This window comes from Diabrotica undecimpunctata, chromosome 10 (assembly GCF_040954645.1).
Source record: "Diabrotica undecimpunctata isolate CICGRU chromosome 10, icDiaUnde3, whole genome shotgun sequence".
Taxonomy (NCBI): Eukaryota; Metazoa; Arthropoda; class Insecta; order Coleoptera; family Chrysomelidae; genus Diabrotica; species Diabrotica undecimpunctata.
Genome location: NC_092812.1, coordinates 33549325 through 33575841, shown reverse-complemented (window position 1 = coordinate 33575841; position 26517 = coordinate 33549325). Strand labels below are relative to the sequence as shown.

The 26517-nt window shown below is 36.6% G+C and overlaps 1 protein-coding gene across 2 annotated transcripts in view; it reads right to left on the bottom strand.

Annotated features, from left to right (window-relative positions):
• LOC140452141 (lachesin-like) overlaps nucleotides 1-26517 on the bottom strand; it is a 374675-nt gene that overhangs the window by 12700 nt on the left and 335458 nt on the right. For both annotated transcript variants that reach the window (XM_072546233.1, XM_072546234.1), the window contains one exon: nucleotides 16907-17029. In XM_072546233.1, the coding sequence (XP_072402334.1) occupies nucleotides 16907-17029 (123 nt within the window). The remainder of the gene's footprint in view (nucleotides 1-16906; nucleotides 17030-26517) is intronic.

The following is a 26517-nucleotide window of genomic DNA, read 5'->3' as shown; positions in this document are numbered from 1 at the left end:
ATAGTAATTTGGGGTCTAGGATTATACCAAGATATTTATACTCAGTGACAACGGGTATATCATATCCTGACAGGTGTAGACTATCAGGCGTACGTAACTTATGTCTTGTAAATATCATAATGGCAGATTTTTCTGGGGATATAGTAAGTTCGTGGTCTTTAGTCCAATTATCTACTAGTTTCATGATGTGTTCCAGGACCTCCACACAATCGTCATATGAATCACGGACGGAGTAAATACATATATCATCGGCGTACTGTATACATTTTATGGAATCAACAAAAATGTCGTGTATACTTGCCGAAAATATGTTGAAGAGAATTGGGCTTAATACAGACCCCTGTGGTAATCCTGTATGAGTTATTCGTGGACCATATAACTGATTACTATGGTCTCTGATATATAAAGTCCGGTTGCTAAAAAGATTAACTATATTAGCGGATAAATTTGTGGAAAACCCCAGTTTGCATAACTTTGAATGCATTACTGTTAAATTAACACAGTCGTAAGCGCCTTTAAGGTCTAGAAAGAAACATGCTAAATATTTATTTTTTGAAAAATTTAGTTGGATATCTGTTGTTAAGTGACTTATTGCATCTAGTGTTCCCAGACCAGATCGAAATCCGTATTGAGTGCTTGGCAAAAGATTATAGTGTTCGACTGTCCAGTTAAGACGATTTTTGATAATTCTTTCGAAAGTTTTTGTTATACAAGACAATAGAGAAATGGGTCGATAAGACGATGAGAGAGTTTTGTCTTTGTTGGGTTTGATAAAAAGACATATAATTGTTTCTTTCATTTTGTCAATGTAATTTCCTTTCAAAAGCCAATCATTAAATATTTTTAATAAATGATTTTTTGCCTTATCGGGAAGGTGGTTAATTATGGAATAAGTAATATAATCTTTCCCGGGCGCAGTAGATTTTGATATTTTAATAGCTGCATCCAGTTCTTGGATGTTTATTGGATTTTCTAGTAATTTAAATTTACTGGAATTGCATATTGATACGTGTTTTAATTGGTCTTGAACGTATGGTGGAGCGAACTTGTCAAGTAACTCTTCTATTAGCTCTGTTGAAATTGGTTGTGTCTTTGAATGATAATTTTTGTTAGCCATTTTATTAACAAATTTCCATATTTTGTTGAGCGGTGTATTTTTATTGATAGTATTTACAAAGTTGATCCAAGATGTTTTTTGTTTTTTCATAAAAGCAACTTTGCATTTGGCTTGGATGTGTTTAAATTTTAGATAATTTTCAAGATTTGAGACAATATTATACTCTCGAAAAGCTTTTTTTCGACACGATATTAAATTTTTACATTCGTCGTCCCACCATACGGGAAGACCGGATTTTGGTTGAAATGATTTTTGAGTAATCATAGCAGAGTCTGCAGCTTCGCTAATTGTTTTTATTAAGTTATTAAACATTTCCAAAGATGTAACATCTATAGAACGAGTGTCTAGAAGGCATTTTTCTAAGTAATTTTCAAATATAGACCAGTTCGCTGAAGACTCTTTCCATTTTGTGGAGGTATGGATTGTTCTTGGGGAATATTTCAAATCTAGGGTGATTTGGATAGGGATGTGGATTGTACCTAGTGAGTCATTTAGAGGATTCCAGGTAGTAAAGCCTGTTAAATGAGGAGATACTAATGTTAAGTCTATCATTGAAGGACGTTCGTTTGGTCTGGATATTTTGGTTGGTCTTCCGTCATTGAGTAAAATTAGATTAGTATTGTCTAAAGCGTCAGCTAAAATATTACCTTGTGCACTATCCTGTATGGAACCCCACCTACAGTGATGACTATTAAAGTCGCCCCCAATTAAAACTCTGCCTTTAATTTGTCCAAATAAATTTTCCCAATCTTTGGATGAGACATATATTTTAGGAGGTTTGTAAACACATACTATTGATAATTTAACTTGTTCTAGAAAAACACCGCAAACCTCTATATTTGGATTATAATTTGTTTTGAATTTTATATCTGAAAAGGAAATGTTGTTTGCAACTAAAACAGCAACGCCTCCATAGCCATCACGTCGATCAACTCTAACATTATTAAAACCTTTATTATATAAATTTTTATTTTGTGACAACCAAGTTTCGTTCAGAAGAATGACATCAATTGTATGACTTTCTAGAAAATTAAGCAAATTAGTCTTTTGTTTTATAATAGATTGGCAGTTCCACTGAAGAATATTAAGTGTTCTATGATTCCTCATCACTATCGTTGTCTGATAAACAAGAAAGTATATTTCTGATTTCATTTTGAGTGACTTTTTGGAATTCAACTGAGACTAGTTTGGGGTCAATTTGTTTAATTATTCTTTCTAAAGCAAATGGAATTTCTTGTAGAATTTGTAATTGTATTTTTTCTTTATATGCTATAAACTCATTACGATATGGGTTAGGAATTATAGGATGTGACACTGATTTTGTTTTAGAAGTTGAAGGAAATTGTAAGGCAGTTTTACATTGAGTCGGGGATATGGCTTTTCGTTTAAGAGGATTAGAAGTTTGTTTAGGTTTAGGAACGAATGAATTGTTTACTGTACGGTCATTTGCCGCAGTCGGGAGTTGGGGAAAGTTATTTAAGTTACTAAGCAATTCAAATTTATTATGTGTCGTGATTTTGGCATAGGATGGATTTTTTGCTAAAAACTCAGCTTCTTTAAATGTAGTATTTTCAATCGCCATTATTTTTTTAATATTATATTGATGTTGATAAGCTGGGCATTGTTTCGTTAGAGTCGTATGATCGTTTGTTTTACAGTGAAGACAATATTGTGAGTTACTACAACGGGAGTTGTCTTCGTGTTCTTTGCCACAATTTTTGCATAAGCTGAAAGTGGACTTACACTGTCTGAGAGTATGACCAAATTTAAAACAATTTAAACACTGTACCACAGGGTATATGTATTGTTCAACTTGAAACCTTACCAAATCTAACGTAATATATTGAGGAATAATATTTCCTTCAAATGTTAAAATTGCCATTTGCCTAGGAACAAAAATAGTTTCATTATCTGAATCAATAAGTTTTCTTTTCATACGTCTTACCTCGGTTATTTTTTGGTCGGAAATAATATTATTCATCATATAATTTTCGTCCAAAAAAGTATCAACTTGTCTAATTATTCCTTTTTTGTGATTAAAAAAATTCGGAATGTAAGCAATAAATTTGTTAGAAATAATTATGTCGTGATTGACTAAACTATTTGCACAAGTGTAAGAATTAAAAATTACTTTCACTTTATTTCTACCGACGAGTTTAATATCGACAACATCTTTCTTAAAAAAGTTATTAATGAATAAATAATGACCTACTCGGACTGGTGATAAACGTTTAATATTTGGGTCGATGGACTCGACAAAAACAAAAAACGGGCCCTTATCAGAGGATTTATACCTATTATTTAAATCAAAACGGGCACTTACTGCCTCCATATTTTCACCTTTATCAGGGGGTGGCTTTTCGCCACCCGAAGAATCATCCATTTTTAAATATAAAGAACAATCCTACCTTGTTTTATTATTCCTTACTATTTAAAAAACTAAACTTTAACTGCTTATAAATTGAAAACTAATTAGCACTTAATTGATGTGGACACTATCGATGCCAGCACACAACTGTATGCTAAATTGGTTTCATATGTTGTGTTGGTCATTTTTGTACATTTTCGTCATACATTATGAAACAATCTATTTAAGGAAGGACTACTTTGAAACAGTACATGCCAATGAAACTCATAAAGAGGGGTCTAAAAGTTTGGGAAATGGCATGTGCTGCAACAGGTTATCTCATCAATTTTGGGGTATATCAAGGTAGAGAACCTGAACGGATTAACGAACATACTCTAGGGGAAAAGTTATACTGAATTTAATTAAAAGTGTTGGAAAAAGGGGACACTGCTTGCACTTTAACAATTTTTTCCACACTTCCTCTTATGAATAAGTTGATACAAATTGGGAGGCCATTGAACATGGAGTACTTTCAAAATGTTGGTCATTTGCCGCAGAAAACCAAGCGAAGACGATACCAGCAGTGCTCAAAAACGGGATTACAGAAACGCAGTGATATAGAGCGATATACTGTAAAGTGGCTTTGTGCTTGGATTGTTTTTAACCATAGCATTCAAGTTCCTGAACTGTTATATTATTTTTATTAGTATATTTTGTTTGTTTATTACAGTATTGTGCAGTATTTTTGTATTATATAAAGTCCTATACCTATTATTGATACACTTTTTATCACCAGGTACACCCTATGTACCAGGAAAACTAGCATGAAATTATTCCTTGATTGAACTCTGGTAAAACAGTTGACCAGCATTTTTTTAGAGAAAAAACAAAAATGTATAAAAAATCTAGTAATTGATGTACTAACTATAGTATTCCAAACTATTATCTGAAAAAACTTTGAAAAAAGTTCATCATAATAAACTTGTGTCTTAAAGGGTTAACCAAGTAGTTTGTTTAAACAATTTGAAATAAATATTTATTTTGCAAAATTTTACTTTGCTCTTATTAGCATTGGTAAAAAAATGTTATAAAATGATAGGTAACTTAAATATTTATGTATTTTAGTTATGAATAATCTCTTTTAAAGATAAATACGACAAAAAATCATTATATTGTAGCATTTTTTCCTTAGTATATTTTGAAATCCCTATGTATACGTATTAAAACACAAAAGTATTTTCGATCTCTTTTGCGTTGCCGAATTAATATAAACACGTTTTAAAAGTTTGTTTATGTAAAACAGATGTGTAGTTCCTTTTTATCCTTTTGATCGAAACCGCTTTAAGATATTTTTCGTCGTCAAATGAACGAAATATTAGTCGGTTTCTAGGTTTTGTTTATACTAAGTTGGGAAGCGAATGAGTTTTAAGAATCACATCACTCTCGCTGAAGCCACTGTCAAAGGCAGTTGGCGTGTGTGTTAGCTGAATTTTCCTTAGATTCGTAAATGTTTTTTTTTATTGTTTCTTTGTAATTGTTTCTTTGTAATGGAAACTAAGTATTTTTGTGGCAGTTAATAGTAGCAGTTCAATGTGTAGTTGCAGTCTAATTCTACCTACCTAAGAAACAAGTAAAGTATCTAGGAGTGACGTTACACCAGAATGGAAAATGGGGGGAGCAGGTGGTCCGGAAAGCTACGAATAGTGCGGCTGCGTTGGGGAGGGTGATGCCGAACATTGGAGGACCCAAATCCGAAAGGAGGAGGGTCTTACACGGTGTTGTACAGTCGATCGTCCTCTACGCGGCACCAGTCTGGAGCTAGGCGGTAGAGATAACGGCCTATAGGAGTCTTATGACACGAGTAGACAGAACAAGTCTGTTGCGAGTGGCATGCGCCTACAGGACTGTGTCTGCGGTGGGCAAAAAAGCGGTAAAAGAGCTTTATGAGAGAAGAGGCCCAAACCTTACTGTGGCCGAGAGAAGTCAGGAAAGGGAAAGGTCAGTTGAAAGATGGCAAGAAGAATGGAATAACACGGAAAATGTGGCACAGTGGACGAAAATGCTGATCCCGAACATAAGAGATTGGGTGGACTGTGACCACAGGTGACTGGATTATTTCCTGACGCAGGTGCTCACAGGACACGGGTGTTTTAGGGCCTACCTCTATAGGATCGGAAAGGCTGATACAAATGAATGCCTATACTGTGGATACTCGGACACTGTGACACATACGATGTTAGATTGCAGCAGATGGATAGTGGAAAGGAACAGAATGGAGAGAGAGACAGGTGTGAATTTTGTTACAGTGAGAGAAATGATTGAGAGAATGATTGAAAATAAAATAGGTTGGACTAATATACACAGCTATATCCGTGCAGTGATCAAGAAAAATGAAGAGGAAGAAAGACAGCTGGACCAACGCTAAAGGTAAGAGTGAATGATGCTGAAAGGTGAAGCTAGAAAAGTGGGTCACACTGTATGAGTTAGAATGCGTGAGTCAAACTGTGGGAAAGGAGGAAATGCCCATCTGGGAATGATGCCGAACTAGGAGCGATGAGTGTCTTCTACGCGCTACCTGGAACGAGACAGGGAGCCTCCTTGCTGATGAATAGAGTGTGGATGTGTATAAATGGAGAATGAATGAATAAAGGTAGTGCCTCGGAAGTGATGCCGGCATTACAGAGGCCATTCCGCTTCCGGATCGCTGGATGACAGAGAAGGGTCTGGTTTAGCAGGTAGGCGTTCGGCGTAGACTCGGCGACGAGCTGGAATTTTAAAGTACCTCGGGATCTATCGCCGGGAGTACGAAGAACGAATCCTGCACTAAAGTTAGTCAGGCGGCGTCCTGGACTGAGATGTCTTTCGAAGATTACAGACCCCCCTCTATAAAGACGAAAAAAAAAAGTCTAATTCTACCTGTTCCAGTTCTTTAAGGAGAAAAGTTTCCAAAGTTTGTGTTCCAGTGCCATAACTTTCAACCTTAATAATTCACAGTGTGATATGCAGTTTTTGTTCGTGTGGCAGAGAGTTTAAGCCCAGTTCTACCACCAGAAAATCCAGTGAAGTCTAGTTTCCACCCCCAGCATTTTTGTGTAAAACCCCAGTGCAATCCAGGTAACTTTAGTGTTTAAAATTTAAAGGAAAAGTAAAAATAAACATTTTTAAAAATAATTGCTTTCATGGGGGTTTGTAAAGATAAATTTTTATTTGCAATAATTTATTTCTGCCACAGTTTATAGCCCAGTAACAATTTTTTTGTAAGTTTTGTAGCATCTCCCATTTGTAAACAGAGTTTGTAAACGGATCGAACAATAGTAAGTGTTTCTCTTTGTTATTTTGGTAACAAAATTTTGTAACTATTTTTCCCCAAAACAATTTGTTTCTCACATATGTCGTTATAATTTGACACCTCGAAGCGACGTCCTTATTTTAAATAGCTAGAGGTCCTTTCTGTTGTTTTGTTTGTCCATTTGTTCCAGGGGATTTATGTAAGTACCCCTTTGTTTCATTTTTTGTAGTTGCCCCAATCTAATCCCCTTGTTTTATTCACTTATCCACGACCCAGCTACTCCAAATAAACCCTGAGAGCCGTTCGCATAAGTTTCGTTTATTTTGCTTGCCCTATCTCTACCCCAATAGTTTCTGTCCCCAAGTTTTAGCCCCCTATAACAATACCCTATGTTGTAGGCAAAATACTCGTTACAATATACTTGAAAATCAATTCTATACGTGTTAATTTTTCTTGAATTCTGTTTATTATTTTGAAGTTATTTTAAATATTTATAATCATAAAATCACAGTACATTTGCAAAACTATTTTATAGTATTTACCATAAACTGTATAGTCGTTAAATGATTTAATCGGATAATATAGGCCATTATCTTCAATTCAGTGCTTTCAAAATGTATGTAGTCCTAATAGCTTACGCATAATAACGCTGTAGATAAAAGCTTTCTGGGATAAACAATTTCAATTTTGCAATAACTATTACGTGAAACTACAGGCGTGGCCAAGTTTTTTCAGTGGGTTCCAATGCTGAAAATCGCGTTCCCTCCCATATATTTTTTTAATTTCCAACAATGATATTTTCATATTATGAAAAATAGTTTACAATTTTTTAAAGTCAAAATATATTTGTTAGAACAGTAAATTTTTGAAACGAGTTAAGTTTGATTTTATATTAAATTATTGCGCGATCATAAGAAAAATACGGGTAGCCACAATCACTTTATTATGCTAAGCTTAGAAAAAGTTCTCTCACGAGTACAGCTTGTCAAATTTAAGGTGATACTTGACAAATTTGTCCACTTGCGTAGAAAATTAAGTGAGAACGCATTCGGAGGAAAAGAGATACATAATGCGCTCGGTCTCTTCGCCTCATTGGTACACTCCATACTACAAGTTTACAGAGAGTCTTCTTCTTCTTTCAGTGCCTATTCGTTCCGAATATTGGCAATCATTCTGGCTATAATTATTTTATTGACTGATGCTTTAAATAGATTCGTTGTTGTTGTGGAGAACCATTTCCTCAGGTTCTTCAACCATGATATTCTCCTTCTCCCAATTCCTCGCTTTCCGAATACTTTACCCTGTAGGATTACCTTCAGTAATCTGTATTTAGTGCTGTTTCTCATTATATGTCCGAGATATTCCAACTTTCTCCTTTTAATGGTATACATCACCTCTCTTTCTTTGCCCACTCTTCGTAATACGGTCTCGTTGGTTATCTTGTCTGTCCATGATATCCTTAGAATTCGACTGTATAGCCACATCTCGAAGGCTTCAAGTTTTTTCTCCATTGCTTCAGTTAGTGTCCAGGATTCAACTCCGTAATACAATATTGAGAAGATATAACATCTTAGGAGCCTTACTTTTATCTCCAGATTAAGATTGTGGCTTTTAAAGAGTTTGGCCATGTTATTGAATGCACTCCTAGCCTTCTCTATTCTACATTTTATTTCCTGTGAGTGATCCCATTGTTCATTTACTGTTGTTCCAAGATAGTTATACTGTTTTACTCGGTCCACTGGTGTATTATTGATAAGTAGTTGATCGTCTCTAACTTTATTTTTGCTGATGATCATAAATTTAGTTTTTGTTATATTTACTTGAAGTCCAAATCTTTCACTTACTTCATTTACTTTGTTTATCAGTTGCTGTAAACTGTTCAAACTGTCTGCAAAAATAACGGTGTCGTCTGCATAACGGATGTTGTTTAGGCGTTCTCCATTTAGAAGTATTCCATGTTCGCATTTTTCCAAGGCTTCACTAAATATTTCCTCTGAATATAGATTAAATAATATAGGTGAAAGTATACAACCTTGTCTAACGCCTCGTAGAATCTGGATCATTTCCGTTGGTTCACCTCCAAAATTCGTTCTTATTGTGGCTGATTGGTTCCAGTATAAATTTTGTATTATACGCCGATCTTTATCATACATTTGGGCTTTTGTTAGAATATCCATCATTTTTTGGTGTTGAACTGTATCAAATGCTTTTTGGTAGTCCACAAAGCAGGTGTAAATATCGCAAGTCATATCTCTGCATCTTTGAAATAATACTTGTAGACTAAACAGTGCATCTCTTGTACCTACGCCCTTCATGAATCCAAACTGTGTGTCTTGTATTCTCTCTTCGCATAGCTTGTATATTCTACGATGTATAATTTTAAGAAAAAGTTTTAATGTATGGCTCATTAGACTTATTAGCCTATATTCTCCGCACTTTTTGCTCCCTGTTTCTTTGGTAAGGTAATAAATTCTGAAAGTAGCCAATCTTTTGGGATATTGCCTGTGTCATAGATATTATTGAAGATTTTACATAGTACTCTTAAAGATTCATCATCAAGAAGTTTAAGAAATTCAGATTGTACTCCGTCTGGTCCTGGAGCTCTACCTTCTTTTAGTGATATTATGGCTGCTATTATTTCTGCCACTAGTATAGGTGGTCCTGTTTTCGTAGGTATTGGGGGCTGGTTTCTCTCTCTCATCAAAAAATAAATTTCTTATGTAATTTTTCCAGGTATCATTGATACTCTCTTTGTCCACGATTATCTCTCCATTGTCATTAACAAGTTTACTTATTCTTCTGTTTTTACATTTACCTGTAATTTCTCTTACCTTCTTATGCACGTTGAAGTCGTCGTATTTACTTTGGAGAATTTCGATTTCTTGGCATTTTTTCTCCAGTTCTTTCTGTTTGGCTTCTCTGATCTTTCTCTGTATTTCAGGCTGTAATGTTTTATACATGGAGTTATCGTTCTTGTTTTTCCTTCTTTCTTCCATTAGTTGCAGAATCTCTGTCGTCATCCATGTCTTATTCTTACCTTCTTCGTTCTTCATAAAATTGTCTTTAATGTCGTCTATTGTTTTCTTAAGGGATTCTATCTTATCTTCTGTGCTTTCCGTTGTATTATCGATTTCTTTAAATTTTCTATTTAATGTTTTGCTGACTATTTCTTTTACTTCGCTACATTTCAGTTTTCTCATGTCATGTTTTTTTACAGTTTTTCCGCGTATTTTCTTTACCTTAGTTCTATACACGCCCACTAAAGGATTGTGGTCAGATTGAATATCAGCGCCTGGGTAGGTTTTAATACTGTTGAAACTATTTCGATATCTTTTGTTAACAAGCATATAGTCTATTTGATTTCTAATAATAACGTCTTCTCCGTTGTCTCTAGGTGATTTCCACGTATACAGGCGTCTAGGCGGTAGTTTGTAAAATGTGTTTAGCACGATTAAGTCATGCTCAGCTGCAAAGATACTCATTGTTTCTCCGCGTTGATTTCTCTCTCCTAATCCATATGGACCAATATGTTGCCCTTCTTTTCCGTTACCTATTTTTGCATTGAAATCTCCCATGATTATAAGGAGTTCGTGTCTCGGTATATCTCTTATAAGGTTGCTTATTTGTTTGTAGAATTCTGATATTTCTTCATCACTATGGTCTGCTGTGGGTGCGTAGACTTGTATGATGTTTGTGTTCACCGGTGACGTATTTATTTGTAACAGGAGGATTCTATAGTTCACTGGTATGAAGTTGTTGACTTGTTTGGCTATACTTTTATGCGTGATAATTCCAACCCCATTCTCATATTTACCATTTTCTGATCCTGAATAGTATACTCTGTAGTCTTCTATATCACAATAACTTGAGTCAGGCCACCTCATTTCACTTATGCCCATTATTTCTATTTTCATGCGTTCCATTTCTTTAATTGCGCATTGGATTTTTCCTGATTGAGCCATCGTCCTAACGTTCCAAGTGGATATCCTCTTCAGACAATTCGTGTGGACTTTTCTTAAAGGTGTTTTATTGGGTATTTCACAGGGATTTTGCATATTAACGACCTGAGAGGCCCTGTGGTCATGGGAATGACCTCTCTTGCCGGATCTTGGTCTCCGATGTCCATGATCAGTATGCGACTTTTTATTGAGTTGTACAGCCATTATAATTGTACTAGAGATATCCATAGGGATCTTTAATATAGTGGTTTCTCGTTGCCTTCTATATTCTTATGCCGTTGACCAAACCATTGATTCTTCCGCCTTTGGGACCGGTTTCTCAGCCCCAGGACAAAAGAGTGCCCTACCACCTACCAACTCGTCCGCCCGAAGCCGTTGGTCGGTAAGTGGGGGACTGCTTATACCGGCAATCACTCGGTCCCTATCTGCGTTAGCCATCAAAATTGATGTTGCCCGTCCTCTACCGCGTGGAGGTGCAGATTCGGATTTTTCCTTCATCGAGATTAAGACCTTTCGGCATTTCCTAATCTCTCCAGAGCTTTAGAGAACTCTAGAGAGCTTTACACAGAGTAACCTTATTTATTAATGGAACTTCTATGATGTCTATATTGTATGTTATTTTGACGTTTCAATTTTTTCTTCGGAAATTTTTCTCAAAATACAAAATATTTTGTTTTTGTTACTTGGTAAAAAAATTCTTCTAATAATTATATTTTATTTGACTCATTCATATTAACCATTCAGTCATGTTGAAGCGGCAGTTTTTCGAACACTTCTATAAATGTCTCGTTCTGTAATTTTATAAGAGGAATATTGGCAGAGATGAAAGCTTTACATTTGCGTTACAGTAAACTGTATAAGAATAAAAGAACAGTAGTTAATCTTATACCTGGAACATACCGACGAAACATTTATTACTTAATTTTTATACTAGAGTTGTCGTAACATTTTATATTATAGTCTTATTTTAAGTTTTATTTCTGGGTTTGTGAATTTTTATTAGATTATATAATTCTGCTTTTCTCATTTCGTCTGAAAAGGAAATGTTCTTTTGTATTAACCATTCCTTCATTTCGTCTTTTCTACACCCCATAGTGGGACATTTTTGCACTTGGACATTGTGGTATGATGCATTGTCTATAACCAATACACTAGGGGCTGGTATTTTAGGAATAAGTTTTTAATGAATCTATTTTTTATAATTATTATAGTTCATTTCGCTATGATAATCTCCAGACTTCGTACCAGATTTAAATGTCAAACATGCATTTTTTTATGAGCCCCATTTGGCCGCCGGCGTGAACAATAATTAGCCTTTGCCCTTTCGACACTGGCTTGTGCAAACCTTCGGTAGTATTGTCTCCCCAGTATCTGTCATGGGTATGAGAGGAATGAATATAAGTTTCATCCATGTAAATTATGGGCCGAGTTTTTTCCCTATATTGTTTAATATTTCTGAGAAATTTCCTCCGGAGCACTTGTATATCGGGTTTTTCCATTAGGATTTTCCTGAAATTCTTCGCTTTCTTCCATCGAAATCCCATATCTCTCACTTTTCTCAAAGTTTCATGCGACCCTGTGTAAATATTGTCTTCATTCATTTTTTTTTGTTATATGTCGCAATGTAGGAACTCGTTTTTCCGTGACATAATAATTTATTATTATACGCCGAAGTAAACCTTTGTCAAAATCGCCCAAGTTGGATTTTGGGGCAGATCTCATTCTTTTGTTAGGCGTCGAAAATTATGTAGAAGCACCTTCTTCTATATTTTTTATTTCACGAGAGATCCGTTTTGCATTTGCTATTACCTCCCTCGTTTGTCCAGACAAGACATTGCCTTCTAATTTTGAACACACACAGTAACTTTAAACATAAGTAAAATAAAAAAACTTTGTCGCAGACTATACAAGTACCTTGCACTTCGAAGGGCCAAGAAATAATAAGGACAAATTGTGTTGTGGTCGAATGCGCATCGTGGGTGGAGCCTAATTTCAAATCGGCCAAGTATCACGTTAAATTTGACAAGCAATACCACTTGTTACAGTAATTGAGAAATTTTAGCATTAGTTGGTTGAACATTGGAAACATCGATTTTCTATTATGCTAAGATATCCAATCGAAAGAAAATGTTCTCAGGTGTATTTTAAATCTTGATTTCCAGCTCATTTATATTTAACAATATGATTTTGCCTACTGAATAATTTATTTATTCTAGGTCAAATTTACCGTTTAATGAGAGTTCCACTTCTTTTTTTTTTTGTTTACTGTAAATGCATTTCCAGGATCATTATCTAATCTAGTATAACCTTTACGTTTTCTCGGAGTAGGAATATCACTTTGAAGCTTATCACAAGCGTCTTTTGCTTTGGAATAAATATTATCAAATATAGATGATTGGATCCCTAATTCTTCCAAAGCAAGCGCAAAGTTTGAAACTTCTTTAATACCTTAACAAATATCTATGTCTGGTGATTAAAGTAATTTGCTAATTTTGACAATCATTGGATTTTATTTGATGCTGTATCCCTTTACTTTTAGCTCTAGCTTTTGCATCAGTTGCATCACCAACTGTCTCTTCAGTGGCTTCTATAATTGCTTCAAGCTGATTTTTGTCCACATCAACTACATCAGCGCGACAAGCCCAACGTGTTTCAGATAGAGTTTTTAAAGTTATTAACTTATTATATACGACCTTCACTATCTATTCAAAGACAGCGTGCCTTTTTGGACTGCCATCAATATAGTACGTCACACCAACAAAATCGAAAATCTTTGGATTTTCAATATGATTAGCGCAAACGGCTACCAATGCTAAAGTGAGGCAATAAGCATTGCAATGAATATACAACATTTTAATATTTTCTCTTAATATCTTTTCCAGTAAAGTTTCCTGACATCGCTGAAGCTCCGTCAAAGCATCCTCCCAGAAACATTCATATTATGCAAAGTAGAATTTATTGTTTTAAACATGGTTTCTGCATCAATTAAATTAAAATATTTCAATGTTACTAGTCTTTCAACTGGAAACGTACTAACTTTAGGAATATATCTAAAAACAATAGCAATCTGCTCGTAGCGAGTGACATCAGAAGTAATCACAGAAAGAGTCTGCTCTTTCACTTCCTTCTGAATATCCCTTACATTTTGGAGAGAACATAAAATATCATTTTGAATGCGGTTGCTAAGATAAGTGCAGTTTTTTGAGGCCGATTCCAAGTATGCCTTAAAAGTAAGGTCACACTTTTTTAGAAGTTGTACAATTTCGAGAAACAACCCTTTTTCATTGCTTTCTTCCATTTCATCATGACCACGTAGAGGTTTTCCACCTTTTACTAGAAGTATAATTATATCAGTTAGTTTCTTCATATAATCTAAATTTTTTTTGTCGCTGCTCTCGACCTCTTCAGCCTCTTTTTTCTTTTAGATTTGAAGATCTACGAACTTATTCACGTTATAAAACGAAGTTTATGTGCTAAATTCATAGCAACTTGTATTTGGATGAATTTTAAATCATTCTGTAGCTTTATTCCATGATGAAAATCCACTAGAAATAAACAAAGTCTCTGTTAATCCAGATTTAGTACTGTTGTTCTTGACAAAACATTGTTGGACTATGTTCTAATCATTTGAAGTTGGAATACCAAGTAGGTAAAAACGACCGACCAATGTTTTTCCTTTTTCTGTTGTTTTGACTGGAAACTGTTCTAGTTGTGGTTAGTAAGGACCTCTTACTATTCTAGATCTTTCTAATCTTTCTTTTGGTAATTCTAAGACAGGGTTATCGGGCACAGTATTATGCCTATTAGGTTTGAAGGATGTTCCCTAGCATTTTTTGACTTATATCCCTACCTAATAGAGATCTTCTACGGCACTACAATCCAAATTGAGCCTTGGCCTCCTATATTTTTGCCTCCACCCTTTTTTGTCTATGGCTGATCTTCTCCATACACGGACTCCTAAAAGGGCTTGTGCTTCGCTGTTTACTGTGTCTTCCCAGCGCTTTCTTGGCTTTCCAACCGGTCTCTTTCCCTGCATTCTAGCAATCAGTGCTCTTTTTGGTAGCCTATCCTCTCCCATTCTTATCACATGTCCAGCTCATTGCAATCTTTGTATTCTAATGAAGTTTGACAGTGGTGCTTCCTTATAAAGTTGATCAAGCTCGTTGTTGTATCGACTTTGAAGATTCCGTTTTCCCTTAGAGGTCCTAGTATTCTCCTCAGTACTTTCCTTTCGAATGTGTCGAGTTTGTTTTTGGATGTTTCTTTCAGGACCCATGCTTCACAATTAAGGTTTTATAGATTCTCATCTTTGTATTTCGGTGGACATTCTTAGGCCGAAATATATGGGAGAGGGCAAAATAAGGTCTCATATTTTGAATTATTCTCTTCCGTATTTCTCCATCTTCTGATCCGTCGGCATATATTTCTACTCTCAGGTATGTAATCTTTCCAACCGTTTCAATGTCACCTAGATAGAGCTTTGTCAATTTATCTAGGTCATCTGTGCATATTACTGGAAAATAAAGAAGTAATGTTCGTACTAAAATTCTTTGGGTTATTCGTTAAAAGATATAATAAGTGATAACGAATAGTTTACGAGTTGTGGTAGTTTGGATGTTTCCTGTCCATTTGGTTGTGCATGGAATTCGAAATATTCTAGTCATCCGTGGTTTATTCACGAAAATATTTACTTTTACCGCTGTACTTACTAAGCGACCCTTAGTAAGCGTTGTTTTGTTGGGTACCAGTTGGAAGATTGTTAGTATTCAAGATCCAAGGTAACAAATTCCCTGTCATTATATCCGTGAGCCTACCTTTTGGTCGGCAACAGTAGCTAAAGCTTGTTCCATCCGGATACAATAGTGGTAAGTTATTGAGGAACTTTTTTATATATATTTAGTTGTAAGCTCAGTTGTAGTTTGATTTTGTTCGATTTTTGTTTTGTGTGCTTATAGCCACAATATTTATTTTAAATCAAGCTTTAGCATATAGGTCGTCACAGTATTTTGGCGCTCAACGTGGGGCCAGATCTTGTATTTTTTGTCGGCTAGACTATTTTTGTTGGCTAATTATACACTAATTGATTTTACCGGTCTCGAATTCTCTAATATTTGTTTCTTTTATACAGATTGTCCTTATTTCGTATTACTGTTTTCGATCATCATATAATTTTCTCAGTTTGTTCATTTATCCTATACAGATTGCCTTTTACACGATTATAAAGTGATTATTGGTTTAGTCTATAATTTTTTTGTAGTTGATTACTAAAACTTGATACATATTAGTAACATTTTTGTTCGAGAATACATAGGAAGTTCATTTTACGAATTAAAGTTATTGGTTGATATTAAGGTTGTTCGTTATACTTTTAATAATTGTTAAATAGTTACGACATATTTAGTTAATGATATTTCAAGTATATGTGAGAATTGAATAGTTTTGGATCATAGGAGTATATTAAATTTGTTCGTTGTTCAGTTTTTAATGAAGAACTTTCTACATTTATGATGATAGTTGTGTGAATTTTAAGTATGGTAAAGTATAGGGAAATTATTTATATTTCTTTTGAACTAAGGAAGTGATTTTGTTGATTTGTGTTATTTTATGAGTTGTAAAACTAGTATCTGTAGTAAAGTTTATTTATAGTCTGACTCCATCTAAATTTAAGGTTGAACATTTGCTTTCTGAAGAGTTAGTTTCTGAGTTGAAAGTTAGGAGGACGCAGGATACCACCTACTGCTGAGTTAAAAAGGTTAATTTTGCAGGAAGCAGTACATCAAGAAGTTACTAATAGAAGTGTATTGGATACAACTGTTATAGATTTTATGAAAGAGAAAACAGCTATTTAGTCCAATGGTCAAGATTAACAAATAAAAATTGATGAATTTAAGTCTGATTGCTTAAATGAAGCTTTTGGTTTACGAGCTGTTTTTGTGGAAAGCTAATAGTGACGTACCTTTGGATCAGTCTTCTTCTATTCCTAGAGTTAGTCAAACCGTTAGTCTTTTCCGGTACATAACACCTAATATATATGAGGACATCCCTTAAATAAATTAATAAACAAAAAAAATTAAAAGAGAGATACAAATATCAGCAACAGAAGAAAGATCGGCAAATTTAATGATCCTGCCTATAAAATTAATATTCTTGAAAGTTTTAACGAAATTGTTTGTATGATTCTTAATATTTTATACCTTTATCTGAACCGTGAGAGACCGACCGAGAATTTCCATAAGCAGAACTGTTTCCTTTGCTCCAAATATCTTTTGAAGAGTCGGTAGTTGGTGGTCTCGACGAAGATGTTGGAGGTGACGAAGCTGTAACAAAAGAAAGTAAAAATTTCAAAGCTATTGAATTTGTATTACAAGTTGGAAAAATGCTAGGTATGGCTATTGTATTAGTTATTTTTATATAATCGAGTACAAGCCCATTGACCCTTTCATTGTAAAAATGGACTGAGACAGGGAGATGGACTGTCGTGTCTCTTAATTAACCTTGCACTAAAAAAAGTGATTCGAGAGTGCCATATTAATACGAATGGTACCATCTTTAATAAACATGTACAAGTGGTCGGATATGCAGATGACAGGTCCACAGAATCTCTGATCAAAGCATTTCGATCACTAAGGGCGTCTGCACTGAGAAGAGGATTAAAAGATTCTAGATCAGGAAACCATATACCTAGACTATTAGTTGATGATCTGGAACTGGAAGGTGTGGACACCTTCGTCTACCTGGGCTCGCTGCTGACCAAAGACAACAATGTCAGCGAAGAAATTAAAAGAAGAATAGTGCTTGCCAATAAGTGCTATTATGACTTGAGAAAACAGATGGCCCCAAAACTACCCAGAAAAAATTAAAGTTACCATATATAAAACACTAATAAGGCCAGTGTTAACATACGGGTCAAAAACGTGGTCACTTACACAGAACGGCCAAGAATTTCTTAAACGATTAGAGAGAAAAAAACAGAGTCCAAGAACAGGGTTTGTGGCGTAGGCGCTACAAATTTGAGTTATACAGAAGTTTTGGTGAACCTGACGTTGTAAAATGTATTAAATTAGCACGGCTTCGATGGATAGAACATGTAATTAGGCGAGATGAAGATACAACGATCAGAAAAATTTTCGACCGAAGAGGACCAGTGGGAAGACTAGCCAGAAGAAGAAAAAATCTTAGGTATCAAGATAACATAGAGGATGATCTAAAATTTATCTGATTTAAAGCGTGTAGAAGAGTTGTCAGAGACAGGGGCGAATGTAAGATTGTTCTGAAGAAGGCTTTGGCTCATAACAAGCTGTACTGCCACTGATGATGAGTACAAGCATGGGATATTTTTAATGAGCCATTTGACCCAAAATGAATCACATATAAATCAATACAACGATATGTAATAACTTTAGAAACTATAGTGCCATTTTTTATCGGTATACAAAGCATGGGGGATCAAATTAGGGGTTGCGCCTTAGAATTCTTACACCCGCGTGTGCGGGGGTGAAATAGCGGAGTGCCTAACCACCCAGTTAACCTAATAAGAAATCGCTATGATAAAAACTTAACCAAAGTTAAAGAACGCGGAATCTATTAAATGCGGCCAAAACAAAGAAGGGAACTAGACAGGGCTGCATACTATCACCATTAATATACAACATATATATTCTGAATATACAATGGAGTATTAATGGAGAATTAATGATATTAATATTGGGTGAATAGGATGGAAGAATCACTTTAAAGCTAGAAAAATCAATAACCTGCAATACCAGATGACACACTTAGGTATACTTGGGCGAATTTCGAAGTAGCAGACAGGTTTGTATACTTGGGAGTCCCTGATATCCAACAATGGCGATAGCTCCTCAGAAATCAAGCTTAGACTAGCAATGGCCCGAAGCGCAACAGCCAAACTGATTAAAATATGGAAAGACCGAACAATAACAAGGAATATTAAGCTCAAGTTGGGCAATGCCCTTATTTTTTCCATTGCTTCATATGCAACTATTCATTCGTTTCCCGATTACCTAGGATTTCTTCCAATATTCCTAACAGTTTTATCCATTGGTCTCTATCTTCAGCTGCTTTGGGAGCTTCGCAGAATGAGTTTCCAGCTGAATTCTTAATTTAGTTAGACCATCTAGAATCTAGTTGATGATTATACTCTTGAAGACTCAAGAATGAAGACTCTGGTGAGAAAATCTCTACATGAAGATATGACCTATGTAGCTAGGGGGAATGGAATGAAATGAAATTGAAGATAAAATGGGTACGAACTACGTAGAAGAGAATGAAGTGAAGAATGGAGTAGAAGCTCCAACCATAGAAGAAGTTCTCGAAGCTATTAAGGCTCAGAAAAACAATAAATCCCCAGGAGTTGACGAAATACCAGCAGAATTGTATAAGGTAGGTGGCGACCACCTAGCAAGACACATCCATGCGCTCATCAAAGACATATGGCAAGAACAGAAAATACTCGACGACTGGAAGAAAAGTATAGTATGCTCGATCTATAAAAAAAGACAAACTCCAGTGCAAAAACTACCGTGGAATTTCTCTACTATGTACAGCATATAAAGTCCTCACGTATATTATAAACCAGTGGCTCCAACCACTAGAAGAAAATATTATTGAAGAGTATCAGATGGGCTTTCGATGTGGAGTTCGAGACTGGATTAAATATTTACAGATCTTGAGTAAATCATGGGAACATGACATTGATGTTCACGTGTTTGTAGATTTTAAACAGGCATACGACTCAATCAAAAAGGAATAAATTCTACAATATATTATCTGAATTGGCAATACCACACAAGCTAATTAGACTCATTAAAGCCACAATGGATGAAACTCAGGCATGTGCACGAACACAAAACCACCGAAATAGAGATTAAGAGAATATATTACATTCACTACTTTTCGCAGATGATCAAGTAATTTTTGCACAAGACAGGGAGGATATGCAATATATGATAAGGAAATTAAAGGAAGAATATGAACTTTGGGGACTCAAGATAAATATGTGCAAGACCGAATACTTATGTATTGGACCTGAGGTTGCAGATTTAAACTTAAGTTTAGAATATGAGACCATTAAGAGTTGTAAGGCTTTCAAGTATTTAGGGTCAATGATTAGCCGAGATGGTACTTGTATGAAAGATATGATAAGAGTGATATGGAACAACACTCTAACCAAAGAAAACAAAAAGGGGATCTTTCAAAGCATAGTGATGAATATTACCCTATATGGAGCGGAAGTATGGCCAATGACAACAACAATACGAAATAAAATAAGAACAGTTGAACTGGACTTTATGAGAAGATGTCTACAAATCACAAGAGCGGATAGAATAAGAACGGAGGAAATATGGAACAGAATGGAAGTAAAATGCTCAATTACAAAAAAGTTGGAAAACAGAGCCCTACAGTGGTACGGGCATGTACAAAGAATGCCAGAGCATAGGTGGCCGAAAAGAATATTAAACTGGGACCCGCCGGGAAGAAGACGAAGAGGAAGACCTGCTACAAGATGGAAAACATACGTCGGAAATGCTATGATAGAGACCTCAGAGAAGGTGACTGGGAGAATAGAGTGCTGTGGAGGACGAAAACGGCGAACTCATAATGGGAAAAGCCGAAGAAGAAGAAGAAGAAGCCCGAACGGTTCAATTGGCCGCTTATGCTGATGATATTAATATTATGAGTAGAGCATCAACTGGAGCACAGGAAACATACGCAGAGTTAAAAACGCAAACAAAAATGCTTGGTCTGGAAATTAACACAGAAAAAACAAAAATAATGATACAGACGAGAAGAAATATAGTCCCACAAATATTATACATGAAGATGACATTGAAACGGTTGGAAAGTTTACATACCTGGGAGTAGAAATATATGCCGACGGATCAGAAGATGGAGAAATACGGAAGAGAATAACGCTGGCAAATAGAGCCTATTTTGCCCTCTCCCATATATTTTGGTTTAAAAATGTCCACCGAAATACAAAGATGAGAATCTATAAAACCTTAATTCGACCAATAGCATGCGATGGCAGTGAAGTATGGGTCCTGAAAGAAACATCCAAAAGCAAACTCGATACATTCGAAAGGAAAGTACTGAGGAGAATACTAGGACCTGTGAGGGAAAACGGAATCTTCAGAAGTCGATACAACAAGTTTTATCAACTTTATAAGGAAGCACCACTGTCAGACTTCATTAGAATACAAAGATTGCAATGGACCGGAAATGTTATAAGAATGGGAGAGGATAGGCTACCAAAAAGAGCACTGAATGCTAGAATGCAGGGGAAGAGACCGGTTGGAAAGCCAAGAAAGCGCTGGGAAGACACAGTAAACAGCGAAGCACAAGCCCTTTTAGGAGTCCGTGTATGGAGAAGATCAGCCACAGACAAGAAAGGGTGGAGGCAAAAAATATAGGAGGCCAAGGTTCAATTTAGGCTGTAGTGCCGTAGAAGAAGAAGAAGCTAGGGGAAATCTTTAAACTTCTCGTTAGAAAGCTTCTTTATCTAGAGCGCAGGCGATCTTTTAGAGTTTAATAAAAGGGCAGTATTTGGTACAAAAGTACCAGAAACCACTAGTGTCTGCCCGGAGGGGTTATAATCAGAAGAAGAATAAGAAGAAACACAGATATCACCAAGTTAAGGCGAAAAAAGACCACCCTGCCGAATTTATATGTTTTTATAATATATATATTTCTCTTAGAAACTCATTTTTAATTTGTTTTTCATGAATTTTAAAATACCATTTACATAAATTATGCAGTGCAGATTTCCTAAACATTATAGTTATACCTTTGAAAATATGGCACCTGTTTTACTATTTAAATTCAAGAACAATCTGGTTTATCACTAATACTTAATTCTTAAGTTGTAGATATTACTAATAAGGGTTTTAAATAGTTCAATATTTAAATTTTAAATAGTGTTACGTAAAAATATGAGTCATAGTTTTAACCTTTAAAACATGTTTTTAATCTAATATGTTGTAGAGTTTACGAGAGGCCTCGATTTACCTGAGCGACCTTCCAGAACCGATGCGAGTGAAATCCAGTTGCCTTTACCGTTTCGCCATCGAAGGTTTTAGACTATTCGAGATAACGGCACTGGTATATAATAACGGAACTTTATTTGGAAGGGACAGTTAATAAAGAAGATTCGCGCTCGTGATATTATTGTTACGCTCGCCTACTAATAAATTATTGTGTATGTAGTGATAAATAAACTTATATTAATTATCGTGCCTTTTAATAAATTAAAGTAGGAACAAGATAATAAATTAGTAAAGACATTATAAATTAAAGACAGAACAATTAATAAATTCACAACAAATGGTGTCAGAGTGAGATCGAACATAAATTAGACTTATAATAATAATACAAGTGAATATAAAATAAATTGTGAAAATGGCTACGATTTATGAGCTGACAGTGACTAATTTAAGAAGACATCTTGAAGACAGAGAATTAGCTTCTACCGGAAAAAAGGCTGAGTTAGTCCAACGACTAAAGAACGCTTTGCTAGAAGAAGGACTAGATCCAGAGACTTATATATTTGAAGATGCTGTCCTCTCGTCGATTTCGAAAGTTTCTTCTGATGTAGCCAAAGTTTCTGGTGATGTAGCCAAAGTTTCCGGCGATATCGCTTCGTTGGAAGACAAAGTTTCTAACGAGATTTCTTCGCTGGAAAGCAAAGTCTCTGCTAACATCTCTTCGGAAATCTCTAAAGTCACTTCTGAGATGTCTGCCCTCGACGATAGAATATCTTCGTTAAAAAATCAAGTTGCTGCCGATATGTTGGCCTTCGAAGAAAAGATGAAAGAAATGGAAAGGAAGATGGAGGAAACAGGGACAGCAGAGAGAGGTAACAATCCGATTACAGTGGAGATAAAAGAAGACGAGACGAAATGTAAGTTGGAGACACGGCCGAAATTTGAAGGAAGTGGAGGTTCTATTCATGTTAAAGTCCCAACTTTCGACGGAAAATCATCATGGAACAACTACATGAAACAGTTCGAATCAGCCGCAAGAGCAAATGGATGGTCTGAAAAAGAAAAGGCGGTAAACCTGACTATCGCTCTTCGAGGAGATGCCTTAGATGTGCTTCAGACCATAGCCGTAGAGGAGACCGATGATTTCGAACAACTGAAGAAGAGGTTAAATATGCGATATGGCCACGAACATTTGGAGCATGTATATCAGTCACAGCTTAAAAATCGTAGACAGAAGAAAGATGAGGCTCTTCAAGAATATGAGGTAGATATTGCCAGATTAGTACGATATGCTTATCCAACAGCTCCCGAAGACATGATGGAAAAATTGGCCGTGCAAACATTTATTGATGGTCTTCGTGATCATGAAATGCAGAGAACACTGCGATTAGCTCGTCACAAGACGCTGGTTGATGTCCTATCCGCCGCCCTCGAATACGAGTCAGCTACGCAGGCCTCTGGCGGGTACAGTAAAGTTAGGACTGTAAAAGAGGAAGAAGATGAAGATAAACTTGACCAGCTCGTTAATATGATAAAAAGCATGACATACAAGAAAACGAAGACCATCAGATGCTGGAATTGTGGCGAAATAGGACACGTACGAAGCTCCTGTAAGCACCCTAGGTACGACGCAAATCAAGAAACTCACCATCAGGAAAACTAGAACGGGTCAGCCTTAGGGGGGCAGCTTCGACCCAGAACTTTTCCAAAGACCCTCTCATACTAATAGCTTCTTTGAAATGTCGTGAAGATAGTGTATATGTAGATGGAGACATAAATGGTAAAAAGCATACGTTGTTGGTGGATACCGGAGCGACCAGAACCATTATACGCCCGACAGTTATAAACAGCCGAAAGAAACTGTTACCAACGAGGTTACGACTTCGGACCGCTACAGGTGAAAATGCCAACATTCATGGAGAAATCCAGGTACAATTGGGAATTGGGGCAGAAAAGTTTGTCCATACTGTTATAGTTGCTGACATCGAAGAGGATGTTATATTAGGAATGGACGTAATGAATATGCATGGATTCCAATTGGATTTTAAGAATAAGGTAATCAAAGTTGGCAACGAGGAGGTATTTCTCCATCCACATAATGACAACACTGTGCAAGCAGCCATTACAGAAGATACAGTCGTGCCTGCGAGAAGCGAAACGATCATAGTAGCGCGACTACAGGGAATTGTAGACGAAGGGAGACCTGTTATGATGGAGCCTTGGAACCACGACGATGAGGTTGGCCGTGGAATCATAATTGGAAAGGAATTGGTGACTTCGGCTAAAGAAATTCCTGTGAGACTTATCAATGTCAACGACTACCCAGTGACCATAAAGAAAGAGACAAAAGTAGGAACTTGTGTACCTGTGACATCCATAATCCGTCAGGCGACAACATCTGATAATTCCAACGACAAATTCGACCAAATGGTTGCAGTTGCAGGACAGTCTCTAAATCAGATGGAGAAAAGGAAATTAAGGGAATTTCTTCGGCAGTATCGTGATATTTTCGTACCGAAAGGAGGAAAGACGGGAAGAACTACCGTTGTCAAGCATAAAATTGATACTGGTAATGCTAAGCCAATTCGTCAAACAGCTCGACGATTACCACAGGCGAAAAGAGAGGAAGCTGAAACGATTGTTCAGGAAATGAAGAAAGACGGGGTGATAGAACCTTCTACGAGCCCATGGGTCTCTCCGGTGGTCCTGGTTAAGAAGAAAGACGGAACGACGAGGTTCTGTGTGGATTACCGTTTGCTGAACAACGTTACCAAGAAAGATAGTTATCCTCTGCCTCGGATCGATGACACATTGGACACATTGGCTGGAAGTAAATTGTTTTCTACTTTGGATTTGAAGTCTGGATACTGGCAGGTAGAAATGGACCCAGTAGATAAAGAAAAGACAGCCTTCACCACAGGATCTGGATTGTGGCAATTCAACGTTATGCCATTTGGACTCTGTAATGCTCCTGCGACATTTGAGAGGCTTATGGAAAATGTGTTGAGAGGGTTATCTTGGAAAACATGCCTGGTTTATTTAGATGACATAATCGTCTTGGGGGAGACATTCGAAGATCATTTGAGGAATTTAGAAAACGTTTTTAATCGACTTAAAGCTGCCCAATTGATGCTAAACCCCAAGAAGTGCCAGCTATTTCAAGGTAAAGTCAATTATCTGGGTCATATAGTCAGTAAAGAAGGAGTGGCCGTGGATAAGGGAAAAATCGATTCCATTAAGGAATGGCCAAAACCAACTGACAAACATCAAGTGAGAAGTTTTCTTGGACTATGTACTTACTACCGGAGGTTTATTAAGAAGTTTGCAGATATCGCTAAGCCATTAACGCGACTTACAGAGGAATCAAGAGAATACCGCTGGGATATAGACTGCCAAAATGCCTTTGAAACGTTGAAAAAGCATTTAATAACAGCACCAATTTTGGGGTATCCACTGCCAGAAGGAGAGTTCATCTTAGATACGGATGCAAGTAATGTGGGAATTGGAGGAGTGCTGTCTCAGATTCAAGGAGGACAGGAACGAGTCCTCGGATATTTTAGTAAAGTTCTTTCAAAACCTGAGCGGAATTATTGCGTCACGAGAAGAGAACTTCTAGCAGTAGTTAAATCAGTAGAGCACTTCTATCAATATCTCTATGGCAGAAAGTTTCTAATCCGAACCGACCATGCCGCCCTTAAGTGGTTGATGCAGTTTAAGAATCCAGAGGGTCAGATAGCCAGGTGGATCGAACGACTCCAAGAATACGATTTTAAGATTGAGCACCGGGCCGGAGTTAGCCACAGAAACGCTGATTCTCTTTCCAGAAGGCCATGCTCAGCAGAGTGTTCCCACTGCAACAAAACGGAATCCAAGGAAGCGGCAGTGCTAAGAACGACGATTGTCAACGACGACTGGACGCCTACTAAGATCAGGGAAGAGCAAGAGAGAGATCCAGTTATACAGAAAATCCGAAAATGGAAAGAGGAAAACCGTCGACCACCTTGGCAGGAAATATCAAACCTATGCTCAGTAGTTAAGACGTATTGGGCCCAGTGGGACTCATTTATCATCGAAGATGGCTTGCTCAAACGAGTCCTGGAAAATGATGACGGTTCAGAGAAGAGAAGACAGTTGGTGATCCCAAAGAGCAGAATAGCCGAAGTACTTCGTCAGTTACACGACAGTCCATCGGGAGGGCATTTTGGTGTAAGGAAAACCCTTCAGCGAATTCGGGAACGGTTTTATTGGATGAACAGTTCCGACGACGTAAAAGACTGGTGTAAGAAATGTACTATTTGTGCTACGAGTAACGGGCCTCACCGGAAAAGGAGAGCTCCTATGAGACAATATAATGTTGGAAGCCCGTTTGAAAGAATAGCTTTGGACATTGCAGGGCCATTTCCAGAAAGTGAAAATGGGGGCAAGTACATGTTGGTAGTAATGGATTACTTCACTAAGTGGGTCGAGATTTACGCACTTCCAGACCAGAAGGCCGCCACCGTTGCAGATAAGTTGATCCAAGAATATATCAGCCGATTTGGAGTGCCTTTGGAGATCCATAGTGACCAAGGCAGGAACTTCGAAAGTGATCTATTCCAAGGAATATGTGATAGACTAGGCATGAAGAAAACAAGAACTACCGCGTATCATCCGCAATCGGATGGTATGGTAGAACGAATGAATAGGACAGTTGGCAAGTATTTGACAAAGATGGTGTCCGATCATCAGCGAGACTGGGACCAATACCTTCCGTTCTTCACAATGGCCTACAGATCTGCTGTTAACGAATCAACGGGCCAGACACC